This window comes from Tamandua tetradactyla, chromosome 2, assembly GCF_023851605.1.
Source record: "Tamandua tetradactyla isolate mTamTet1 chromosome 2, mTamTet1.pri, whole genome shotgun sequence".
Taxonomy (NCBI): Eukaryota; Metazoa; Chordata; class Mammalia; order Pilosa; family Myrmecophagidae; genus Tamandua; species Tamandua tetradactyla.
The window spans coordinates 136,550,803-136,575,523 of NC_135328.1; the positions used below are offsets into that span (position 1 = coordinate 136,550,803).

General features: G+C 41.5%; 1 protein-coding gene across 3 annotated transcripts in view; it reads right to left on the reverse strand.

Moving 5' to 3' along the window:
- Positions 1-24,721, reverse strand: part of CNIH3 (cornichon family AMPA receptor auxiliary protein 3) — a 207,985-nt gene that overhangs the window by 103,952 nt on the left and 79,312 nt on the right. For 2 of the 3 annotated variants that reach the window (XM_077149131.1, XM_077149130.1), the window contains exon 1: positions 8,179-9,135. The exons of the other annotated variant lie outside the window; for it this stretch is intronic. In XM_077149131.1, the coding sequence (XP_077005246.1) occupies positions 8,179-8,259 (81 nt within the window). In that variant the 5' untranslated portion in view covers positions 8,260-9,135. Of the gene's footprint in view, positions 1-8,178; positions 9,136-24,721 lie in introns of those variants that run through there. 3 annotated transcript variants of the gene reach the window in all.

Consider the following 24,721-nt stretch of genomic DNA (forward strand, 5'->3'; position numbering starts at 1 on the left):
ACACAGCCAGGCCACCACAATCCCCAAAGCCATGGGCTACCTCTTCTGATGAGACCTGCAAGCTTCTGGACCCACACACCAAGTGCTGGCCACCAGAGAGATCACTTTCATTCCACTCAGGGCCAGTCTGAGTGCCACCAACCCTAAATCATGTACTCAACATGTGTTTATTGTGTCATCTAAGTTCTACTTTGCAGGACCCCCAGTAAATGCATAGTTTGGCCAATAAAGGCTCTGCCCTCAATTAGCTTCTAATTCATCAGAGAGACCACAGTACACACAAAAGGGAGTATGTACATAAGAGCAAATGAGTGACCCAAGCCTGCTGGAGGGGGTTGTGGTACACTGAACTGAGCAGAGTGAGCCTGGAATTAGACAGAATGTGGAAGAGCATGTAGAATTTAGATCCAAGAGAGGAGTCTTTCTTTGTGGAATGAGGAATAAAGAAACACACAGGGGACAATAAAATCTGTCTGTGGAGTTGAGACTGTGAGATGAGGAGTAGTGACAGACTGGAAAATAACAAGTGTTACAGAGGTTGTGGAGAAATAGGAACACTGGTTCATTGTTGAAGAGAATGTAAAATGAGACAGCCACTGTGCAAGACAGTCTGGAATTTTCTCAGAAAGTTGAACACAGACTTACCATTTGACCCAGCATCTCTACTCCTTAGTATATACCCAAAAGAACGAAAGGAGGGACTCAAACAGATACCATTCATAGTGGCATTATTCACAACAATTAAAGAGTGCAAGCAACCCAAGTGTCTATCGATATATGAATGGATAAGCAAAATGTGTAATACTCATTCAGTGAAATATTATTCAACCATAAAAAGGAATGAAGGTCTGATACATGCTACAGCACAGATGAGCCTTGAAAAGATTATGCTGAGTAAAATAAATCAACACAAAAGGACAAATATTATATGATTCCATTTAAAATAAAGTACCTAAAATAAGCAAATTCATAGAGAGAGAAAATAAATTAGAGGCTACCTGGGGCCAGGGTGGGAGAAGGGAATGAAGAGGTTTTGCTTAATAGGTTTCTGTTTGGGAGGATGAAAAAGTTTTGGTAATGGATGGGGTGATGGTAGCACAGCATTCTAAACTAACTAATGCCACTGAATTTGCTTGAACTGTTAAAATGGGAAATCTTGGGTTACATGTTACTACGAGAACTTTTTTTTTTAATGCGTACCAAAGTTACCAGAAGGACCTGTACCTTGAAGCAAGAAATCAACACATATAAGGCTGGAAAGGCCAGTGTGTGAATCCTGGGCCAGCCTCAACAGAATCCGACCCCCTAAGGCATGTATATAGGCTGCTTTCCCCATCTGACAACCCTCTCCTATTACAGCAATTCCTCTCGGATGTCTGTAGTTCCATACCTCAGTCCCCCACGCATACCTCAGTCCCCCACGGGGCCCTCCTCACCCTCAACCAAACTGCTCTGCCTATCCAGGGTCTCTGTCAACTCCACCAGCCTGGACTGAAGCTCAACTGTCCACCCTCACACAGAGAGCACCCCGCACCCAGAGATTCCATGGGTCTCCAGTGGAACCCAGGAACATATGCTCTTAACAAACACCCCAGGTGACTGCTTTAACCAGGTAAGTCTGGGAAACTACTCCATGAAAAGAGTTTGTCAAGCTAGTGTCGGCTACAGTAAATCATGCAGACCCTGGATTTCTTCATTCTACAGTTACCAGGTTCCTACCATTGTGCCACTCCTGTGCTAGGCTCTGAGGCTACCAACAAGGAGAGCAGTCCCTGTCCTCAGAGAACTCATCATCCAAGCACAGAGGTAAGTGCAACACAGTGTGACTAATACAACAGAGGCACTCAAACTAAGTGCAAAGTTGGGCTTCACAGAGGACACAGGCCAAAGCACAGCTAGTAAGGGAAAGAAGCGGGTGGGTCAGGTGCATTCTACGGAGATGGATAAGCCCATTTTGGAAAGGCAAGTAGTTCAAAACGTCTGGAACAAAGAAACTGAGAAATGAGGTTCAACAGTTCAGCGAGGACCTGGCTGTGGCTCCTCTTAAGTTGGTAATATTCTAGAGAAGTTAGAAAATTTTACAGTGTGGGGATGACACAGATAGGTCCTTTCAGATGTCAGAAAGATGACTCTTGGTGGTTATGTGGAGTGGGATGAGATTATAATCCAGAGGGCCAGTTGGGAAGGGCCCCATGCTCTGAGAAAGAGCAGCTGAGAGCAGGGCCATGAAATGAGGATGGAGGAGAGAGAATGGATATGACTGATAGAGAAAGAAGGGACAGAGGTGGACCTTCCCTTGGTGGGCAGTGACCTACCCTCCTGTGAGGAGGATGGCATGCAGATGAGCTCAGCTTCAAATATACGGTGGGATGTGGAATAGTCAGCCCCACATGCAGGTCATGAGAGAGGGCATGTCTGGGGGGCAGAGGCATACTGGGGCAAGAGAAAGCGCCAACATGTTAATGAAGGCAGAGCAAGAGCAGCCCACTGGGGAGAATAAGGAGAAATGGTCAAGGAGACATAAAGTGGGGCCCAGAAGCCACCTGCAAAGAGTCTCTCAAGGAGGACATGGATAAGTGTCAAAGCCACAGAGAGGCCAAGATAAGCTATACACAGAGCAGCTAGAAGGAAAAATCTGAAACAGTGGAGTAGTAACTCTGAAATTTGCTCTTTAATTAGTCAGAGACATCCAGTAGGAGGCCACGGGTGCCCCTGGCAAAGGCAGGGCAGAGAAGCTGCTGGGCTAAGGAAACGGGTGCCTTAGAAATTAGATGAGAAGCAAAAAGTAGCAAAATGCCAACATTCTAAAATTCTGGTGGGAAGATGCAGGAGCTGTTATGTTAGTCTGTACACTTTTCTGCATATTTGATGTAATTGAGAAGAAAAAGAAGGGTGAATGGAGAGGAGGATCAGCAGGGCCAGGTAACACATGGACCTTTACAGTCAGAGCTCGGAGGCTCTGCAGGCTTTTTATCTGCCAAGGGGAAGGACTTGAGGCTGAAGACCCAGGGAAGTGAGGACAGCTGATAGGGCAGTGCCCCTGAAGGGGGTAGTGGGGGAGAAATCAGCCTTAGATGGGAGTCCAGAGGCTATTCTGGAGGCTACTCTTATGCAAACTTCAGCTAGACATTGCTAATTCCTATGGTTTGCCAGCCCCCAATTAATGTCATTGCTGTTAACGCTTAAGTACAACGTAGGGCTCTAATTAAGACTCTATAAAAATTTCATGCACTAAGTTTATCTTCCTGAGGGTTAACCTCCAGAGGGTTCCTAGGCCAGATAAATCCTGAAACCTAAAGGGACCAGTCTCCTCAAGAACATCAACTAATTACATGTCCCTAATTATCGACACCTCTTCTCAACATGAAAAAGCTAGAATGGGCATCAGTCAAAGATCCCTGTAGACTGAGAGAAGAATCAGAGAAGGAGGAGTTAATACAGAGAAAATAGGATTTAACAAATGAGTATGCCTGCTGAATCACTATATTGATATTACTTTTAGCCTTCAGTGTTTTGGAGCAGCTAAAAGGAAAAATCTGAAATAGTGGAATAGTAACCCATAACAAACTCTGAAATCTGTTCTTTAACTACTTGTTAAAATGTACTTTGAAAATTATTGGGGTTTTTCTTTCTTTTCTCTGTATGTATGCTATATTTTACAATTCTAAAACATATTTTAAGAAAAAGAAAAACTCTCTGAGAACAAATGCTACTATGAATTCAAAGAAGTTTCAAGGTGAGATGATGCACTGAGTCTTACTTGGAAATACTGGGAATTAATTTTATTTGTAAATTGGCAGAAATCTGAATTTTAAAAATGACTTTAAATATAAAAACTTTAAAAACTGAAATCTGAAGAATTGGCAATGAAACTTTGCTCTTTTCAAAGAATGGTTTTATCTGTGTTTATATAAACGAGACAGTCTGCAGACAGACTAAGCCAAACTGGAGCTCAGGAGGTTTCTGTGAATAAACACCGTTCATTGTACCTGGGCTGGAAACAGACATCACTTCACATTTTGGTCCTTTAGAAAACTTTTACTTCTCTTTTAAACACTCATATGAAAATTTTAAAAATACATACATACATAATGATCAAAAGATCAGATTCCTAAATATTTTCTGGATAAGTTTAGTAGTGATTTTATTCTATTATGTGCCCCCGTATTTTCAAAATTTTTAACAATGAACCTGTATCATAAGCACAAAAAACTAATTTAAAAAGAAATCAAGTTTCCTCTTCTAAAAAAGGATATATAGCATGTTTTGAATCGTGTTGTTATAACTCCAGTCAGAAATTCCAACTCTAAATATTTTATTTATACAGGGAAAGGTAATCCTTTGGATAGAAACATTGTCCACTATTATCAAAGCTGAACAATCTAAAGATAATAACTACAATTAGAAAAAGACATGAGTATAGAAGTTTCACAGAAGCAAGTCAAATTCCAGCTTCAGTACATACCAGCTGTGCAACCTTGGGCAAGTCTGGTAACCTCTCTGATCCAGTTTCCTCATCTGTAAAATGTTAATTGTGAGGACTAAAGTGCAGGCCGGCAGTAAGAGACCATGTGTCTGAAGGTACGGAAAGCCTCAGAATAAGTCAGCTCAACTTCCAAGTGTGACAAATGTTCTTAAACATGGTGGCTGAGGACAGTGTGGGAATAGGCAAGAGGGATTTCAGGCTTAAAATGTACAGAGTTTTTATTTGGGATGACGGAAAAGTTTTGGTAGTGGATGATGGTGCTGGTAATGCAACATTACGAATATCATTAACAGCACTGTTTAATATATTTGAATGCGGTTAAAAAGGAAAGCTTTAGGTTGTATATATGTTGTTAGAACAAAATTTTTTTTGAATCCATGAAACTGTACAAAACAAAGAGTGAACCCTAAATTAAGCCATAGACTATAGTTAATAGACAATTATAAAAATTTCATCAATTGTAAGAAATGTACCATACTAATGCAAGGTGTTAACAGTAGGGTAGTATAGGGGAAACCTGTCTTTTATGCATTTTTCTGTAAACCCTCAACTTCTCTAATAAAAATAATTCATACAGAATTGCCAAACAGTAAAAAAATAATAAATAAAGACGGTGGCTGATAGAAAATTGCTCAGTAATTTGAAAATTTTTCCATTTGAAAACAATGAAGATATATAGTGGAATAGGATGCAAACACCCATACATTTACAAAGTGAAAAACAAGACTTAAATGTGCTCGTGGCTGGCCACATCCATCTTTGCTACCAGAACTCTAGCCAGAGGAAAGGGGGAGTTAACCATTGGAAGTTATGTCTGGGAGGACTCTATAAAGTGCCTAGAATAGGGTCAGTCCCATTATAGGCACTCAATAAAGAGTAGTTACTATTATTGCCCCTAAATAGGTAAGTACAACTAAATAAAAAAATCACATCATTATATCTTTCAGCTGAGGCATGAAAGTGGTACAAGTCTTTTAAATGTCATATATTAAGTGCCCAATTCATTATATGGGATGTCAATATATGCTAATCAATATGGTTCATCAGATCAAGAAATACTGAAGAACTATAAGAAGCCGGAAAGAAAGCAAATACACACACACATACACTGTATGCAATGAAACTGGTGTGTTTCAGATTTCTGCTTTAACTGTTCAGTAACAAAATCGGGGTGGAAGAGGAAAAAACCAGGAAAGGAAGAGGAAAAGAGACTTGGAATTGTTACTGTCATTTGAATTCAAAGAGCATAGATTTGTTTTATTATTAGAAACTGTAATCTTTCTACTCTCACTGGGATCTGGACAAGACCTGAACCAGACTCGGGGTTCACCTGCACTTCCCTATCCCTAGATAAGGGGTGGCAAGTGCTGGGAACCAGGAGAATGGAGGCCATCGCAGGATCCCTGGAACACCTGATGTTGATTCAAACGTCCATTAGTCAACCAGATGCACAAACCACTCACTTAATTTACCTGTTCTTGAATTATTTATTATCTTTCCTAAGTGAGGGGGAATTTCTGATAGTTCTCTGCTTCAGGGACTAGTTCAGAAAACTCCAAGCTAGAGTTCTCTGGTACCTGTCATTCTCTGAGCACGGCAAAAAAGGAAGAAATAGCAAAATGAAGTATTTCTGAAGAAAGGGAATAGTTAGCCTTCTACATACAACACAAGGAACTCTCAAAATCCAAAGAAGCAGAGAATGTTCCTTTAAACATATTAGCATATTGCTTATTGGGTACAGAGTTCCTGTTTGGAGTAATGAAAAAGTTTTGATAATGGATGGAGGCGATGGTTGCACCACATTGTAAAGGTAATTAACACCAATGAACCGCATATTTAAGAATGGTTAAAATTGGCGATTTTATGTTTCATATATATAAAACATAAAATTTGTCATTATATATATAATATATATGTTACCACAGTAAAAAAAAAAAATTAACACAGTTGCACCCTTTTCTAGTCTAAATTAAGTAAAGTTTAATTTTCCCTTAACAACAGTCACCAACCTCAAAGCTCAATTTTCTCCTGCAGATTAGACCCAACCAACATCCCAGAGCAAAGGAAGGGAGGGTGCAGAATCCCTTCTTTCCCAACTCACACAATTTTTGGTCAGCCCCTAAATACTGTGTCTGAATTCCTTCTCTCACCTCCAAATTCCTGAAACCACCGATTCACAGATTTACACAATCTTAGAAACAACAGGAAGCTTAATAATCATTCAGGCCAACTTTCTCACTTTAAAGATGAGGGAGGAAGCCCAGCAAGTGTCTTTTCTAAGACTGCAATATTAGTAGCAGCCATCCTCTCCAGATATGCCTCTCTTCCTTGTCAGAGAACCGGTAGCGGGAGCTGCTCTAGCTGAACTCCTTAGCTGCTTAGCTCTATTTTTAAGATAAACCCTTCAGAAATCACTTACACAAAACACCTGCCTCCTGTCCACCCTGAAATTTTCCTTGGGTCTTAGGGTCTTCCTCTCCCACTGCCGGCTTGTTCTCTAAGGCTCCCAGAACCATGCCTCCTGGGATGGATGCCAGGATCCTTTCCTATCACCAGGGTGAGAGACTGCATTATGGCCCTCCTTTGTGACCTGGCCATTCTTTCCACCAGCCCTCTGACGGCCAGGATGGAAAACTTACACAACCTCAGAGAATGAAGCCCTGAGAGTTTGACTTGCCCAATGTCACACAGTCTTTGTGAGAAGGCCAGCTTTCCTCAGTCCTGCTCTCTCCCTCCCTTCATTCTCCTCCTATGGAGAACCTTTCTGTCCCCTAATCCAACACTGTATGGCTCACTTCTGTCCTGGCCCTGCAGACCTGGGACCCATGGATGCCCTCAACTTGGAGTGGTCCTCCTGGAAGGCTGGCAGGAAAATTTACGCCCCACGCCGCGGGGGATGCTGGCGACGTGGGCGGAAGCGAGCTCCCCCACCTGCAAGGAGTCTTCAGGTCAGGATCCCAAAAGGATGGAGGGACACCCGGGCTCCGAGAGCGCAAAAGAGGCAACTATCGGCGCGTCTTTCCTCCAGGCCCTTATTTATCTTTCTCCTTCCCCAATCTCCATCTCTCCCACCCCACTCCTCTCGTTTTTCTCTCGCCCTCGCCTTCACACCGTCTTCCGTTTGGATTCCCATCACCTAGTTTCCCTCCCCTCGCGGGTTCCGGCCTCTTACAAGCAAGGCGCTCCCGTCGTGTTTCCACTTTGTAGCCAATTATGTCTAAATGCAACCCAGCACAGATGCTGACATTTAAAACGTTTAGTTGTTATGGCTACTGGACTAATTGCCGGGACCCCAGGCGGCGCTCCCTCGCCTCCCGCCCAAGGGGAGGAGGGGGCGGGGGAAGAATGAGAGTAGATGGAGTTTAGCCTCCACTCCCGGGAGTCCCGGACGCTCAGCAGGCTTTGCTGGCGAGAGCCCTAGCCCGGGGCCAGCGGTCCCCCTGCCCCTCCCCACTCCCCTAAAACCCCAGGACACCGAAAGCGCGCCCAACGCGGCCCGACCTCGGGGCCCCACGACAAGGGGACCGGCGAGGATCTAACCTGCAGCTGTGCGGCCACTCGCCTCACTCTCCGTCCACACTCGCAATCTGAAGGAAGGAGGGCGGTGATATTTCAGAGGAATTGGGGAAGGAGAAGGAGGGAGCCGCGTTTGGGGCGGCAGGAAATAGTTAGAACGGCTGCGGGTTACTTACGTGCCAGATCGCGAAGAAGATGAGCGCGGCGCACAGCACCAGCGAGAGCATGTAGCAGAAGGCAGCGAAAGTAAAGGCCATGCCGACAGCTCCCGGGCTGCCCTCGCCCCGACCGCCGGCACACACGCAGCCTCTAAAAGGTCAATGCGCCCCTCTAGGACCGCACTCCCTCAGAGGAGAGAGCCACGTCTGCACCGTCCCCTCGAGGATAGTGGCCAGAAGGTGACTCGCTAATCGAAGAAAGTCAAGAGTCCACGTACAGGGGCAGGATTCCTGCAGGCTCCGGCCATCGGGGACGCCAGCCGGCGCGCCAAAACGGGGAAAGGGGCGTCGAATGTCTTTGGCGGGAACTGTTCCCAGATTGAAGAAGAAATCGAAAAGCAGAGGACCCTTGCAGATTTTGCTGCCAACCAGCGAACCCTTCGAGACCAACAAGGCGAGGGGTGCGAGGACTCCAGGAGCTCTGAGTGAAAGGCTCCTGTGCCCCCACCCCTCTCCGGGAAAAAGAGAAGGCGGGACCCCACGGACAAGCCCTTTGCTTTTCGCGTCTAAGCCGAAGAGGAGTCGAGGGTGCGTTGCTCAGAATCCTCCCGAGAAACCGAGGCGCAAGCCGTGAGCGACTCCGAGCACCTCCGAAATCCCAGAGACTGCAGCGGCCTTTTCCCGGGAGAACAGGTTTTTCAGGTAGCCCGGAGGAGGCGCGATGTGTTCCTCGGATGCCCAGCTCCGCTTAGTCCTACGCCCCGAACGGCGGCTTCTAGCACTGCCGTGCGCCCGGCCCCTGCCCCAGTCGTGGCCCCGGCCCACCGGCCGCGGTCTTTCAACTTCCCGAAAACTAGAGGTTGGACCGGGGCGGGGACAGGCTCCAGCCCAGCGGCTGCTCCGCCCCGGTAGCTGTGGCGGCGGGTTTCAAGCTCAGTGCTGCTCGCGGTACAGCTCACTCCACCTGCTGCTACCGCTGCGGGAACTGAAGCAGCGCGTCCCGGGATCCCCTCCCTCCCGGCGCCCCACCCTCGCTCCCGCTCCAGCAAGCACGTCCTCATGGAGGGCGGAGACTGCGGCGGCAGGGCTGGGTGGGTGGCCAAGGCCCCCTGGGCGCCCGCTCGAAGCCAATGCTGCAGTTGGGCGCGCCTGTCTCGCCCGCGAAACTTGAGGCCAGCGGCGCAGGCGGGGGCCGGGCGAGCGCGCGGAGGTGGAGGCGAGCTGGGGCGGCGCTGGGGGAGTAGGGACTCTTTAAACACGTGCGTCTGAAAGAGGTGGGAAGCTGCGGAAGGGTATGATGTGTATCGCGCGCTTAAATGCGACCGCGGATCTTCCGGGCTCTCGCTGTTTCAACGCTGGGATGGGAGGTGAAATGGGGCAGGGGCCGGGGGACTTGTGTTGGCTGGGGTTACAGTACAAGCCCTTTGGGTTTACAGCGTTGCTCCCAACCCCTGTAAAAGTCTTCATTAGCGTCTCTGGCATCCGCACTAACCCCGCACCCTGCACCACCATCTGACCTTGAGACTAGGAAAACTTAGATTTGGTGGACTATTCTGGGCTGAAGACGCAGCAACAATGGCTCAGTGTTATTAGTGTTGGTCTGGTAAACTGTTAAGGGCATACTTATGCTTTGGGGTCAGACTCCTCTCTCTGCAAGTTTCTTAGCTTCAATTTCATTATCTGAAAAAAAAAGGGTACGAACCTCAAAACTGATTAAATGGTAGTATAAGTAAAGAACTTAGCCCAGAGCTTGGCGCTTGGTACACAGTCAATTAATGGTAAGGATTATTATCTGCCTAGCATCTCAGAAATGTGTCATGCCTGTTTGTAAGGGATTTCTTGATATGGCAGTGAAAGAGGTTCCATACAATCATTCAGACAGAGTATGTGTTACAGGTAAATCAGTAAGTCTGGAAAGCAAGAAGACTTACCCTGAAAGAAGACTGGCAAATCCTGGTGGAAGATTAGACCCACATCATGGGTTCGAGTGAATATAAAAGCACCTGGTACCTTGCACAGAGCGAGACCTAGATAAATAACCTGGTTTGCTAGCTGCCCTGTTCATTAGCTGCAATTCCAATTATTTTAGAGCTGGAAGGGATGGATTACAGAGCAAATGAAACAGCAGAGCAAAGGAATTTACTGAGTCATGTAACTGTCTAGTGACAGGATTAGAATCAGGTCTGCAGATTCCTAATCCAGTGCACTGTCCACTACACCCCAGCATTCCTGCAACTGATCAATCACACTTCCACTTTGGAAACTAGATGCTTTTCAGTGGGACATGGGAAAATGAGAGGAAGTCAGATCAGCATTTAATTGTACCACTGGGTCAGGACCAGCTACATACTTTGCGAGGTAAGTGTGAATTGAAAATGTTTCTTCTCCTGTAGACACTAAAAAACCAACTGCTTGATTTTTCTCCAGCTACTATGCAGTCAAAGGTAGATGTATGACACAGTTTGAACCCTTGAGTTACAGATTTCTTTTTGCCTGAAATACGTATCTGATGCCTGGAGGTACATCTTGCGACCATGAGGAGGAAATCAATACATTAAGAATGGAGAAGGAAGAAGATAAAGGGAGCCAAGGCATAACAGAGCCAGGCTAACAGCCGTGGATTTTGTATTGCCTAACTTCTTGTTGCTTGAGACAATACTAGCAGGTAAACACAATTCTTCACTGATAAATGGTATAACAGGGGTGTTGTTTTTCTTTTATGACAGAAAATAGGGATGATCAGTTCAGGGTTGGTATGGGTGCTCCATGACACCATCAGTGTCGCAAACTCAGATATCTTCCTGACTTGACATTCTTAGCGTAAGGTTTGGTCCTCCTGATCACAAGAAGGCTGTTGCACTCCAGACATCATGTCCACATGGCAGGCAGGAAGAAAGAAAAGAGCCAAGTTTTCAGCTTATAAGGGCTTGTCTTTGGGGGAGAGGAAAGGGTGTCTTCTCCAGAGGTCTCTTACATCTCATTAGTCAGAACTTTGGCCCTAGGCCACCTATACCTAGGTACAGATGAGAGTAAAGAGATGTCTTTTCTAATTCCAATCTTTATAAATTAGAAAGGAAAAGGAAAAGGGTTTTAGTGGCTTTTGAATAGCCCGGTCCCCATTTCTGCCATACTGCTGGTTGGGTTTCCTGTTATACGCAGCCTGATGCGATTTCCAGGTGCCATAAGTGGTGCTAACAAAGGTATATAAGAAGAGGGACAAAATGCTTTGGGATAGTATGATCAGGGGAGGGTTCACGGAAAAGGTAGCAGCTTTAGGCAAATTTCATCAAACTTCCTCTGGCTCTTAAGTTAATTTGATTGTTCCATGTTTTCCTGACTTACTCTTTAATTGTTACCTTAGATACGTCATTGCTTTTGTATAGAAACATTACTGATTTTGTGCATTAATCTTGTATCCTGCCACTTTGCTGAATTTGTTTATTAGCTCAAGTAGCTTTGCTCTAGACTTCTCAGGTTTTCTAAGTATAGGATCATGTCATCTAAAAGTTTTAGTTCTTCCTTTCCTATCTGGATGCCTTTTATTTCTTTCTCCTGTCTAACTACTGCAATTAGGACTTCTAGTACAATGTGGAATAATAGTGATGACAATGGGCATCCTTGTCTCTTTCCCGACCCTAGGGGGAATGCTTTCAATTTATCAGCATTAAGTATGATGCTGGCTATAGGTTTTTCATATATGTCCTTTATGATATTGAGAAAGTTTCCTTCAATTCCTAACTTTAAAAGTGTTTTTATCAAGTCAAATACTTTTTCAGCATCAATCGATATGATCATGTGATTTTTGCCTTTTGATTTAATATGCTATATTATGTTGATTGATTTTTTTATGTTGAACCATCCTTGCATTCGTGATATGAATCCCACTTGGTTGTGATGTATAATTCTTTTAATGTGGCATTGGATTCAATTTGCTAGTATTTTGTTAAGAATTTTTGCTTCTATGTTCATTAGGGAGATTGGTCTGTAGTTTTCCTTTCTTGTATTGTCTTTATTCAATTTTGGTATTGGAGTGATAGCTTCATAAAATAAATTAGGTAGCATTCCTTTTTCCTCAGTTTTTTGGAAGAGTTTGAACAGGATTGCTGTTAGTTCTTTTTGAAATATTTGATAAAATTCTCCTGGGAAGCCATCTGGTCCTGGGCTTTTATTTGTGGGAACATTTATAATGACTGATTGGATCTCTTAACTTGTAATTGGTTTGTTGAAATCTTCTGTTTCTTCTCAAGGCATATAGGTAATTCATGTGTTTCTAGCAATTTGTCCATTTCTTCTAAGTTATCCAGTTTGTTAGCATATAGTTGTTCATAATACTCTCTTATGATTTTTAAAATTTATTCATGATCTGTGGTAACGATCCCCCTCTCATTTCTGATTTTGTTCATTTGCATCCTCTCTTTTTTTTTTGCTTTGTTAGTCTAGCTGGGGATCCATTGATTTTATGGATTTTCTCAAAGAACCAACTTTTGATTTTGTTGAGTCTTCCTATTGTCTTATTATTCTCCAGTTTGTTTATTTCTGCTTTAATCTTTATTATTTTTCTTCTTTTATGTGCTTTGGGGTTAGTTTGCTGTTCTTTCTCTAAGTTCTCCAGGTAAGCCTGTAAATCCTTAAGTTTTGAGTGTTCATGTTTTTTAATATAGGCATTTAGGGCAATACATTTGCCTCTCAGCACTGCTTTTGCCACATCCCATAACTTTTGATATGTTGTATTCTCATTATCATTTGTCTCCAGATATTTACCAATTTCTCTAGAAATTTCTTCCTTAACAGACTGATTATTTTAAGAGTCTGTTGTTTATTCTCCTTATGTTAGTGAAAGCTCTGTTCTTTAGTGATTATTAATTTGCACCTTTATTCCATAGTGATCAGAGAAATTGCTTTGGATAATTTCAATCTTAATTAAATTTATAAAGACTCAGTTTGTGTCCCAGCATATGAACTATCCTGGAGAATGTTCCATGTGCACTAGGGAAGAATGTATGTCCTGGTGTTCTGGCATATAATGATCTATAAATCTCCATTAGAGCAAATTCATTTATCCCATTGTTTAAGTTCTCTATTTCCTTGCTGATCCTCTGTCCAGTTGTTCTATCTATAGTGGAGAATGGTGTATTGAAGTCTCCCACAATTATTGTTGATATGTCTATAGCTCCCTTCAGTTTTTCCAATGTTTGTCTCATGTTCTTTGGAGCTCCTTGATTGGAAGCATACATATTTATGATTGTTATTTCTTCCTGGTGAATTGTCCCTTTTATTAACATGCAGTGTCCATCTTTACATTTAAAGTCTGTTTTGTCTGACATTAGTATAGCTACTCCTACTTTCGTTTGGTTATAGTTTACATAGGAGATCTTTTTTCCATCGTTTCATCTTCAATCTAACTCTGTCCTTGAGTCTAAGATGAGTCTCTTGTAAACAACATATACATGGATAATGTTTTTAAATCCATTCTGCCGGACTGTAGATTTTAATTGGTGAGATTAATCCATTTAACATTCAAAATGTTATTGTGAAAGCAGTTCTTGACTCTACCATCTTGTCCTGGTTTTTTTGTTGTTGTTGTTTTTTTTTAATTTTTTATCTCTTTTGGCATGGGCAGGCTCCAGGAACTGAACCTGCATCTTCAGCACAGCAGGCAAGAATTCTGCCACTGAGCCACTAGTGCAGAGCCCTTGTCCTTTCATTTTTAAGTCAGATCTATTTATTTTACTTCTCTCTCATTTTATCCTTTAAATTGCCATTGCTCGTACTCTTCAATTCTGTGCCCTTCTCCAGACCTCCCTCTCCTGTCTTTTTTTTTTTTTTTCAGCTGACAGGACTCCCTTTAGTATTTCTTGTAGGGCAGGTCTCTTGTTGACTAGTTCTCTCCATCTTTGTTTGTCTTTGAAGATTTTAATCTCTTCTCAATTTTGCAGGATAACTTGCCTGGATAAAGAACTCTTGGCTGAAAGCCTTTCTCATTCAGATCTTAAATATGTCATACCACTGCCTTCTTGCTTCCATGGTGCCTGTTGCGTAGTCCACAGTCAGCCTTATGTGTTTCCCTTGTATGTAGTAGATTGCTTTTCTTGTAGTGCTTTCAGTGCTTGTAGTTGCTCTTCAACACCTAGACAGTTTGACTGGTGTGGATCTTGGGAGTAGGGCTCTTTGGATTTATTCTATTTGAAGTTCATTGGGCTTCTTTGTTTTGTGTATTTGTCTTTTATACAAGTTGGGAAGTTTCCCTAATTACATATTCAAATAACTTTCTTGGCCCTTAACTCTTCTATCCTCCTTCTGGGACACCAGTGATACTTACATTTGTGCATCTCTTGTTGTCCATCATTTTCCTAAAATCTAGTTACATTTCCTTCATCTTTCTTGCCATTTGTTCTTTTGTGTACTCTAGTCCAATTGTTCTGTCTTCTAGCTCCTGATTCTTCCTTCTGCTTCTTTGAATCTGCTATCATGTCTCTGGTATATTTCTGATTTGTTCTACTCTTTTATTTCTGTGAGATCTGCCATTTTTCTATTTAACCTTCCAAATTTTTCTTTATGCTCTGCTAGTGTCCTCCTGATATCCTCTTTTTCTTTATAAATATCCTTGAGTAGTTGTTCCATATTCTATGTCCCCTCTGGAATTTTTTAAGATATTTTTATTATAAACAATAAACTGACATGCCAGCATTCAATCATTCTGAAAATACGAACATTCTTGACATGGTTGCAATCAATGGCTCACAATATCATCACATAGTTGTGTATTCATCACCGTGATCATTTTTTTGAATATTTGCATCTCTCCAGCAAAGGAAAGGAAAAAGAAAAAACTCATGCATTCCATACCCCTTACCACTCCCTTTCATTGTTCACTAGTATTCAATCTACTCGATTTATTTTAACCTTTGTTCCACCTATTATTTGTTTACTTTTTTATCCATATTTTTTACTCATCTATCCATACCATAGATAAAAGGAGCATCAGACACGAGGTTTTCACAATCACACATTGCTAAAGCTTTATCATTATACAATCATCTTTAAGAAACATGGCTACTGGAACACAGCTCTATAGTTTCAGGTACTTCCCTCTACACACTCTAATACACCATATACTAAAAAGGGAATATCTATATAATGTGTAAGAATAACCTCCAGGATAACCTCTCAACTCTGAAATCTCTCAGCTGTTGACACTTTATTTTGTCTCATTTCTCTCTTCCCCCTTTTGGTCAAGAAGGTTTTCTCAGTCCTTTGATGCTGAGTCCCAGCTCATCCTAGGATTTCTGTCCCACATTGCCAGGGAGGTTAACCCCTTTGGAATCATCTCCCACTTAGAGAGGGGGAGAGCAGTGAGTTTGCTTGCCTTGTTGGCTGAAAGAGAGAGAGGCCACATCTGAGCAACAAAAGAGGTTCTTTGGGTGTGACTCTTAGGCCTAATTTTAAGTAGGCTTAGCCTACCCTTTGTGGGGATAAGTTTCATAGGAACAAACCCCAAGATTGAGAGCTTGGCCTATTGATTTGGTTGCCCCACTGCTTACAGGAATATCAGGAATTCTTCAAATGGGGAAGTTCAGTTTTCCCCATTCCCTGAAGGGGACTTTGCAAATACTTCTTTATTCACTGTTCAGATCACTCTGGGGTTTATTGGGGCATCACACTAACGTGGACAAACTACAAAAATCTCATGCCCTATTCAAGGTTCCATATACTTACAGTGTTCAATTAAACTGCCCATATAAGTTAAATTAGGAAATGCGCTAGTCAAAATATAAATTTTGTACCAAATAAACATTTCTTGCTTTAGTCTCACACAGAACTTGAAGTTTTAAAATATGGCTAACCATCTAATTCCAACACCCCGCAATACTGACACTCCTTTGTTCTTCCTCATGCAAAACATTTTTAAATATGTACATTTAGTCACTATCATTGTACTCTCTAGGCATTCCTAGATTATACCATCTCAGTCTTTATTGTTTATCTTTCTTCTGGTTTCATATGTGCCCCCAGCCCTTCTCCTTCTATCAGTCTCACATTCAGCTTCATTCAGTGTACTTATATTATTATGCTACAATCAGGTAGTATTGTGCTATCCATTTCTGAATTTATACAATCAGTCCTGATGTACAATCTGTATCCCTTAAGCTCTAATTACCCAATCTCTACCCTATTTCTATCTCCTGATAACCTCTGTTCTTAGCTGAAATTCTCCTTTAACACATTAATGTTAGTTCATATCAGTGAGACCATACAGTATTTGTCCTATTGTTTCTGGCTAATCTTACTCAGCATAATGTCCTCAAGGTCCATCCACGTTGTTCATGACTTTATTCTGTCTTACAGCTGCATAATATTCCATCGTATGTATATACCATGGCTTGTTGAGCCACTCTTCTGTTGATGGACATTTGGACTGTTTCCATCTCTTGGCAATTGTAAATAATGCTGCTATAAACATTGGTGTGCAAATGTCCATTTGCGTGCTTGCCCTCATGTCCTCTGAATAGATACCTAGCAATGGGATTGCTGGATCACGTGGCAGTTTTATACTTAGCTTCCTGAGGAACTGCCAAACTGCTTTCCACAGTGGTTGTACCATTTTACATTCGCACCAGCAGAAGATAAGTGTGCCTCTTTCTCCACATCCTCCCCAGCACTTACTTTCTGTTTTTTGTTGTTTTTGTTTTGTTCACCAAATGGCCATTCTGGTGGTTGTGAGATGACATCTCATTGTGTTTTGATTTGCATTTCCCTAATAGCCAGGGAAGTTGAGCATCTTTTCATGTGCCTTTTGGCCATTTGTATTTCCTCTTCTGAGAAGTATCTGTTTATATCTTTTGCCCATTTTTAAAAAATATATTTTTATTGCTAAAACAACATACAATATATGTTACATTGTACAATAAAAAAGTTAAAAAAAACATAACACAAACATTCTTAACATACAAACATTTCATACATGGTGTACAATCTCTGGCTCACAATATCATCACATAGTTTTGTATTCATCACCGTGATCATTTTTTTAGAACATTTGCATCACTCCAGAAAAATAAATAAAAAGGAAAAAGGAAAAACTCATACATACCATACCCCTTACCCCTCCCTCTCATTGACCACTAGTATTTCCATCTACCCAATTATTCTAACTTTTGTTTCCCTTTTATTTGTTTATTTTTTTATCTATTTTGTTTTGCCTATTTTTAATTGGATTGTTTGTTCTTTTGTTGCCTAGTTGAAGAATCTATATATATATTCTGAATACTAAACCCTTGACTGATATGTGGCTTCCAAATATTGTCTCCCATTGTGTAGGCTACCTTTTTACTTTCTTGACAAAGTTTTTTGATGCACCAAAGTGTTTAATTTTTAGGAGTTCCCATTTGTCTATTTCTTTTTTCAATACTTGTGCTTTAGGTATAAGATCTAAGAAACTGCCTCCTATTCTCTCTTTTCATTTTTAACCAATTTTATTTGCACATCATGTAATCCAACCTAAGTAAACAGACATGCCTTTGCCAGTGTAATCTATATGAAGATATTTCCTGTCTTCCACAAAGAATCCATATCCCTACCCTGTGCCCCATAACCCCCACTTGTTGATATTTAGTTTCGGTATAATGCCTTCGTTACATTCAGTGGAAGCATATTACATTGTTTCTGTTGACTATAGACCCTAGGTTGCATTGATTGTACCTTTTTGTATACCATCCATTTTCAACACCTTGCAATGTTGACATTCATTCGTTTTCCCCCCATGCAAAAACATTTTTCTATTTGTACATTTAATCTCCATTTTTATCCACTCAAGGCATTCCTAAATTATACTTTATGTCTCAGTCTTTATCCTCTCTCTTTCCTTCTGGTTTCATACGTGCCCCTCAGCCCTTCTCCCTCTATCATACTCATATTCAGTTTCAATCAGTGTGCTTACGTTATTGTGCTACCATCAGGTATTATTGTGCTATCCATTTCTGAATTTTTACAATCAGTCCTGTTGCACACACTGTATTCCTTCAACCTTGATCATATTTCTATTTCCTCATAACCTGTGTTCTTTTTTTAAAAAACATTTTTAAAAATTGAGAAATATAACATATATACAAAAAAGCAATAAATTTCCAAGCACATTTTAACAAGGAGTTATAGAACAGATTTTAAAGTTTGGTACGGGTTACAGTTCCATGATTTTTTCATTTTTTTCTTCTAGCTGTTCCAAGACACTGGAAACCAACAGAAATATCAATATAATGATTCAGCATTCATACTCATTTGTTAAATCCTATGTTCTTTTTTTATACTCCTCCTTCTCTTTAACATATATACATAAAAGTGATAAACTTCGAAGTACTTTACAACAATTGGTTATAGAACAGATTTCAGACTTTGGTATGGGTTACAATTCTACAATTTTAGGTTTTTATTTCTAGCTACTCTAAGGTACTGGAGGCTAAAATAAATACCAGTATAATGATTCAGTACTCGTACTCATTGGTAAAACCTGATCTTCCCTGTATATATTTCTCCCACTCTTTAGGGGTATTTGGGCTATGCCTATTCTAACTTTTTAATGTTGGAATGTTGTCAATAATATGGAATAGAGGGCATAGATGATGTTCTGGAGAGGCTGGCCCCTCTGCATTTCAGGACTTATCTGGTCCAGGGACCCATCTGGTTTTGGAGAGTTAACCTAGTGCACGGAACCTTTGTAGAATCTTATATAATGCCCTGGGTGTTCTTTAGGATTGGCAGGAATGGTTTTCATTGGGGGTTGGGAAGTTATGATTGGTAGCAATGTCTAACTGAAGCCTGTATGTGTAAATGTGACCTCCAGTGTAGCCTCTCAACTCTGTTTGAACTCTCTCAGCCAATGATACACTTCTTTCCACTCTTTGGGTCAGGATTGCATTGTTGATACCACGGTGTCAGAGCCAGGCTCATCCCTGAGTGTCATCTCCCACACCGATAGGGAGACTTTCATCCCTGGATATCTTATCCCACATAGAGGGGAGGGCAGTGGTTTCATTTGCGGAGTTGGGCTTAGAGAGAGAATGGCCACATCTGAGCAACAAAAGAGGTCCTCTGGAGGTGATGCTTAGGCATACCTATAGGTAGGTTAAGCTTCTCCTCTACATATATAAATATAAATATATCATACCACTCCCTTCTTGTCTCCATGGTTTCTGCTGGGAAATCCACATGTGGTCTTATCAAGCTTCACTTACATGTGATGGATTGCTTTTCTCTTGCTGCTTTCAAAATTCTCTCTTTGTCTTTGACATTTGAAAATGTGATTAATAAGTGTTTTGGAGTAAGTCTATTTGGATCTATCCTGTTTAGAGTATGCTGCACTTATTGGATCTGTAATTTTATGACTTTCATAAGAGGTGGGAAATTTTCAGTGATTATTTCCTCCTTTTCCCTTCTCTTCTCCTTCTGGGGCACCCACAACATTCATATTTGTGTACTTCATGTTGTCATTCCATTCCCTGAGTCCCTGTTCATATTTTCCCATTATTTTTTCTTGTGTGTCAGATTTCAGATATCCAGACCTCTAGTTTACTAGTCCTTTCTTCTGTTGTGGAGTGTAATATTCTGTAAATGTCTGTTATGTCTCATTCATTTATCATATTCTCCATCTTCAAATCTATTGTTGTAGGTTTCCATTGCTTTTTTTCATCTCTCCTATTGTGCCTTTCATTCCCATAAGTTCTGTGACTTGTTTTTTCAAACTTTTGAGTTCTTATGTTCACCCAATATCTTCTTTATGTCCTCCTTTAACTCAATGATTTGATTTTTGATGGATTTTCATGTCTGTTTGAACATCCTGAATTAGTTGTTTCAACTCCTATTTGAAGTGTTGGTTTGTTCCTTTGACTGAGCCATGTCTTCAATTTTCCTCATACAACTCATTTTTTTATGGCGTCTAGGCCATTGGTTTCCTAAATTAATTTTTTCTGGAAGTTGTTTTCATTCTTTTACTTAGGGTTTTCTTGCTGCATGTTTTTGTTCTCTATCTGTTCTTTGGCATTCAGTTCAACTTATTCTGAACTCTAACATAGGTTCTCTTCAACTGATCAGAATTTTTCAGTTCCTGTTTTTCTGTTTCTTGCCTGTCTATAAGGAGTTTTTTTTTTGAGGAGGTATCCTGAGGTATTATGGACGCCAATCAGATTTTCCCAGACAAGACAGGCCCATGTCTCACAAGGGGAGAGTAGCCAGCTGCAGTTTTCCCTGAGGGTGAGACCGAGCCGATTGTCAGTGTTTCCCATGAAGCCTCTAGATTCTGTGCTTTTCCTTACCTGCCCAACTTGTGGTGCTTGTCTGCCCATGACTTCCCACCACCTTAAAGTGATGTGGTGCCTTTAATTTCAGCAGATTCTCCCTGCCGGTGGTGTGGTTGAGACAGAGGTCAGGCAGTAGGTGGGCTTTGATTGCTTCTACTTACCAGTCCTGTGGGCCTGAATTCCTTGAAGGAGGGTTTCCATTTGAACTGGGCCCTGTCCCCATTTTCTTGGAAAAAGGGAATTAACCCCTTTCATTTAACTAGTTAACTTTTTCTCTCAGACATGCTTTAGTTCTGCTCTTGCCTTGGGCAGTACTGGAGCCTTAGAGTGCTTGCAGTTCTATCTAATGAACTATTTAAGAAGTGGGAAAAAAAAAAAAGGGTAGAAATGCCTTCTCAGAGCAGGACCCCAATCCTCAGGCTTGCCAATCAAGAGCTTAAGTTTATATGTGGCTCTGTGTATCTCCAGGCTCTATGTACCCATTTTTCTTGGAGTCCAGCCCTTTTCTGGTATTTTGGACTGTCCAACTCAAAAACCTCTGGTTTGCTTGGTTTTATTTTTTCACCAGCCCTGCTCCTTCTCAACTCAGGCAAAAAAACTCCTGGTACCTTTAGTGTTTATTCCAGGTTTATCTGAGCTGGGGCCTGTTTTCAGTAGTCAGAATTTATTAATTCTGCAATTGGAATTTGGTTGAGCTAAGCCCTTACTACTAATAAAGTTTGTTTCCTTTCCCCTCTGGGAACCAGCCTGCGATACTTGTGATAGACGTGCACTGGCCTCCACGGCTTGGGGGACTTACAGTTCTGTGTGGGATCTCAGACATTCCACCTGGTCCAGACAGGTGTACACGGTGTGTCTGTTCCTCCGTAAAACTTTTTGTTTTTTTCTGAAGTTAACAATTTTTTTTAATTGGTTGGTCAGCTTTCTTTGTACTTACCAACTTATTCATTCTCCTAACCTGTTCCCACCGTGTAAATATGCTCTTAGTACTTAAACGTATTAGGTATTTCTATCCATTGCATCTTCTTGAAGAAGTCCTTCCCAGAACCTTCTGACCTGCTGGGCTAATTACACTGCATGTCTACTGCACAGCTGCTCTCTTGAGATGTTCCTCACTATTGTCCCAGAGATTCCCTCTGCCTCTCTTCTGTGTTTGAGTCCCTGTTTCTTAGATCCAGTGTCCTTCTCTTTTTTCAGTTTATTCCCTCATTTTAGTGGTGCATATCCCCCAGTAGCCCCTGAGAAAGAGAACATTAGAAGTAAATGTTTTAAGATCTTGCATGTCGAACACTTTTATTTATATCCCCACCCCTAATTATAGTTTGACTATATAAAATTCTGGATTTGAAAACATTTTCCCAGCTTCATTATCTTCTAGTTTCCAATGTTGTTGTTGAGAAATCCAAGTCTTTCTGATTCTGTACACTTCTGTTGAAGTTTTCTCCTCGTTTTTGCTTTTCTGAGAGCTTGTAGTTGTTTTCTTATCCTTGGTGGTCTAAAATTTCACAATGTATACTTTCCATTTTCATCCGTTGTGCTCGACCCTCAACAGGCTTTTTCAGTCTGTAATCTCATACCCTTCTGTCCTGGGAAATCTCAGTTCTCTCTTTGCTGATTTCTTTGTTTCCATGTAGAGAGCACAGAATAGCTCTCTGATTGAAATTCTTTTGTTCGAATGTTGGATGTCCTGAACTGGTCTTCTCTTCATTCTCTTTTTTTTTTTTTCCCTTCTTCTTCTCTTTGCTCTCGGCTCTATTCCTGAGAGAGTTCTTCAGTTTTAACTTTCGTGTTTCTGTTTGGGATTTTCATTTTTGCCATCATATTTTTAATTTCTAAAGATGTATTTTTTTTGGAATTTCTTTTTTCTCTTTTCATAAAGCTCTGTCTCCTCAAGAGTGGAAGAAACCTGGGAGCAGGGAAATAGTGGTATCTCACAATTCCATCTTTAAACCTAGTTTTTGGTATACTATTCCTAACTCAGATGTGCCTAGTTTCCTGCGTTGTTACCCCTTCCAGAAAATAAGCTTCTAGTCTTCTGCCAAGGTGGGTGAGTGTATTAGTTAGGGTTCTCTAGAGAAACAGAATCAACAAGGAATACTCTCAAATATAAAATTTATAAAAGTGTCTCACGTGACCTTGGGAACACAGAGTCCAAAATCCGCAGGGCGGGCTGTGAAGCTGACGATTCCAGTGGAGGGTCTGGACGAACTCCACAGGAGAGGCTCACCAGCTGAAACAGGAAGAGAGCCTGTCTCTTCTGAATCCTCCTTAAAAGGCTTCCAGTGATCAGATTAAGCATCACTCCTTGCTGAAGGCACTCCCCTTTGGCTGATGACAAATGGAATCAGCTGTGGATGCAGCCGACGTGATCATGATCTAATTCTATGAAATGTCCTCATCGCAACAGACAGGCCAGCACTTGCCCAACCAGACAAAGAGGTACCACCACTGGACCAAGTTGACACATGAACCTGACCATGACAGTGAGGGACAGTGCTGAGAGATCAAGGGGATGGGAGTCTAACTGTATCTTAGCCTTTTACTCAGACCTCTTGTCTTTAGCCCTATTTACTTCTCCACTTTCAAAGATACCTGAACCTGGTTTAGGATTCCACTTTCATAGGTCTTCTAAGTCATTGACTTCTTATCCATCTGCTTTCCAGTTTCCATTAATGTCTTCCTGTTGTCTTTCTCTTGTTCTCTTTGTTCTTGGGGTTTAGCCTTAAAACAAGTCTCTTTGTGATTTTTGTGGGGTTTTAGGAGGGAGAAGAAGCTGATGAGAATGCTGAATCTGCCATCTTTTACCAGAACTATGAAATTTCTTCAAGGTAAAAAACAGGATTCATAGGGAAACAATTGGCAATTCCTCCAGTTCTTCTACTCCCCTCTACCCTTGTTTCAAAACCTTTTCTCTTGTATATCATTTTCACAGGTCTCTACTATCTGCTGGTTAATATGACTATATATTTTGGTGCAGATAATAATCAGGCATATAAAAATTACTCTTTGCTCTTGGGCACATAGTGCCCAACATGTGTATAACCTCCTAATATGTTCCCTTTAAGAGAAGTAAGTTGTGCTACTCTTTTGAAAACAGTGCTACTGATATAATTTGTGTCATGGAAAAAAATAATTGTTATTCTTATGAGCTGTATAATCTTCTTTATTGGCTGGTTAGCTTTTTAAAGGTGTCATGCGTCATTTTTCTTTTCTTGGGTGATGATTTGTTAAGGACATATTTAGCTCATCTGCTTTCCTAAGAATCTTTAGGGATAACATTTGAGTCACTCATAAGTCTAGAATTTGGGAGACAGATGGTTCATATCCAAATTACACTGGGGTAACGAGAAGCTCTGGGAGAGGAGGTGGTTGGACTTTATGTCCTCGATGCCTTCTCACACCTCTGGACTCTGGGTATGCGAGGTTGTACCATTAAACATTTATTCGTGTGGATGTTGAGATAAAGGTGCACAAAATAAAAATTAAAAATGATGACAAAAATTGGGAAGAGCCATGGAGAAAGGTAATGCAATGCCATTCTGACTCCAGCTACACAGAGTTAGGTCAGATGCCAGGCTCAGGGCAAAGTCCTCCACAGGATTCTCCTCGCTTCAGAGATCAGCCTCAAGTTTATAGGTTCCAGGCCACCATCACTTCTGACCAACAAATTCAGGGGTTCCCACCACTCCTTTAAGTTGGATACGGCACTAGAATGATTCAGAATGCAGGAAAGCGCTATACTTATGATCACTGTCCTATTATAGCAAAAAGAATACATATAAAAAGGAGCCAAAAGAGAAAACATATACAGTGAAGTCCGGGAGGGTCTCAAGTGCTAAGCTTCCATGTCCTCTCCTGGTGGAGTGAGGACGCATCACCTTCTGGCACATTGATGTGTTACCAAGCGGGGAAGCTCTTCCCAGCTTCAGTGTCCAGAGTTGTTACTGGGGTTTCATTCCTCCAATAATCTCCAATCCTCCTCTCCTTCCCAGAGGTGGGGTTGGTATCAGTGGCTCAAATCCCCAACCCTCCAATCCCATGGTTGTCCATTCTAACACGGCCAGCCCTCTCTCTAGAACTGTCATGTGGCAGACTCCACCCGGAGTCATCTGCTGAGCATAAACTGTCTGATGTGGTCTGAGAACATGATGAATAACAGAGACATTCCTATCACTTGTTTAGAGGTTACACCTCCAGGAACTGGAACAAAGGTGAGACTTCTTTTGGGGTGCAAAATTCCTTACTCTACAGGTGATGAAGCTGGTTCTTCC